Below are 2,001 nucleotides of genomic sequence, written 5' to 3'. Positions count from 1 at the left end.
TGCATCAAATGAATTTCTGACATCGTGGAGTTGGTCACAAACCAGGAGCGCTCGAGTTATTTAGGGGTGCAGCCACAGCAAGGCTGGAGCCGCTCGAAATGGACTCTGCTTGACCGGCCCACCAAAAACCCTAGCTCGATATATCTAGTGAAAACAGCATTGGGTAGTTTATTGGGCTTCGAGTCACCCAAGCCCAGGTTGCCCAAGCCTGATGATCATAATCCAAGCCCCAGAGTTGAGTGGCCAACCTCGTCATATCCAAAGTTTCGCCGCCATGAATACTTCGCTTGGACCAGCGCGAAGCTCGGCGACGTCGTGGATATCATTCCATGTCGACGCAATCGGCAAGGAAGTGAAATCATTAGCGGGCTTCTACTTCGTTATATTGACGGACAGCAAGCATGTGTCGGACAAATAAGGCTAGATCAACTGCAGAACCCTATTTGCGTTGATCGTGATTGTAAGATGTGGTTCAAATTCTCTCTAACGAGCGATGGGCCTATCGTATCTGGTATCGAGCAGTCACGGGAAGCACCATCCCTATCGAAAGGCGAAAACTGGTTTCGGGTGGATTGGTGCGGTGACCTGGAGTGGTGGTATTCTAAAAGACAATGTCAACTATGATTTGATTTGATTGATTCCTACTCGGTTTTGGCCGCTTTAGTCAGCAGCTATGCCCGGAAAGCAAGGTTTGGCCAACAGCCGACGCGTCCACGACAAGTCGCGACGCCCCACTTCGCCCTGCTGTTGAATCAAGGCCAGCTGTCTCCAAATTCCTCGCTGCACTGTCTATCCTCTATGTTGATTCTCTCTGTTGAAGACTCTCTTCCTGCTGCATTGCTTTTCTCTCATCACGATTGCTTTCCTCGTCTCTGGATTCCCTCTTTCGCGTCTTCATGCTTCGGCTCTGTTGGTGCTTACCACCATGTCTGGTTCAGCGTACCTACAGTCTCCCCCCGGCGCTCGGCTTCGCTTGTTTCTCTTGTCCGCATCCTCTCAGACTCGCATGTACCGTATCTCAGTCGAACTGTAAATGTTTTTGCTGCTTCCTGCCGGGTTCCTATGTGGCTCCATGTTTCCATCTTTCGACCACCACCGCCGTCCGCCGCCTGGGGTCGGGCTCGATCCGCGAAACACAATGCTTCAATCGCGTCGATTCGTCCGATTACTAAGTATGAGAGCTCGTGCACAGATTCCGCAGACATTGTCGTGCGTTGAAGGGACGACACTCCTTCTTCGCAGAGGGGGGAGGGGGCGACAGGCGACCAAGCTGTCTGTAATCTGTAGTATTTTTCGGCACCGATTGTAGCATGCCTGATGTCTTGTGCTTCCTCTGTGCAGGAGGTGATACTGTTCTGTCGGGCTCGTCGTCATTATTGTCGCGGGACGTTGCAAACTTTGTCGGGGGTGATAGGCGACCCATAACCTATCGGTGGCTGTAGTGTTGATGTGTTTGGGCGCGGTCGTTGTGCTTCGCGTGAAACCCCGTGACCCGCCAGCGGAGGTGGCGATGGTGTTGTCTCTTGACACGTCGTGCTTTGTGGCTTGCTCTCGAATTTTTCGTGGTCAGAGCCCGCTCGCGGCCACGAGCAGGCCCTTTGGATGCAGGATCAATGCCGAGGATGACATTGTGCCCAAAGTGACCTCTGCAGACGCGAGCGGGCGTGGTTCGATCAATCTGGTGCTGGTTTCAAAAATTTCGTTCTCGCTTTTGTTGGTGTTTTTGCACAATGTCAACTATCCCACCAGGGACGCCTAAGCCCCGAAACAATGCAATAGTACCAGAAGAGCAATGTTTGTTGGATAAACGATGTCGATTTAATGCAATACCACTGAGGTCAATTGATTAAAGGGTGATTGTTCTTCATTGAGGGATTCCCTCCCATCCCGGTCCGAGCGGGGTTCTGTCTTGTATTTACCCATCATCACCGGTTCTTGTTGGATTGACGACTGTGTCTGGATAAAGGGATGCTAGAAATGCATTGAATAATATGTACGAAC

General features: G+C 51.4%; 2 protein-coding genes across 2 annotated transcripts; both read left to right on the top strand.

Moving 5' to 3' along the window:
- Positions 1-15: 15 nt before the first annotated feature.
- Positions 16-624, top strand: CTAM01_17221 (uncharacterized protein; the record flags this gene model as incomplete). Its single annotated transcript, XM_060533209.1, has 1 exon — positions 16-624. A coding segment is annotated over one exon (609 nt), but the record flags the coding sequence as incomplete, so codon positions are not given.
- Positions 625-1,447: 823 nt separating this feature from the next.
- On the top strand, positions 1,448-1,759 carry CTAM01_17220 (uncharacterized protein; the record flags this gene model as incomplete). The annotated part of the gene is made up of 1 exon (XM_060533208.1): positions 1,448-1,759. One exon carries the CDS (start codon positions 1,448-1,450, stop codon positions 1,757-1,759), a length of 312 nt encoding a protein of 103 aa, XP_060372213.1.
- Between the last annotated feature and the right edge of the window lie 242 nt (positions 1,760-2,001).

This window comes from Colletotrichum tamarilloi, assembly GCF_030869305.1.
Source record: "Colletotrichum tamarilloi strain Tom-12 chromosome Unknown Scaffold_420.1, whole genome shotgun sequence".
NCBI lineage: Eukaryota > Fungi > Ascomycota > Sordariomycetes > Glomerellales > Glomerellaceae > Colletotrichum > Colletotrichum tamarilloi.
Note: the sequence above shows the minus strand (reverse complement) of the source record. Positions and strands in the feature narration are given on the sequence as shown.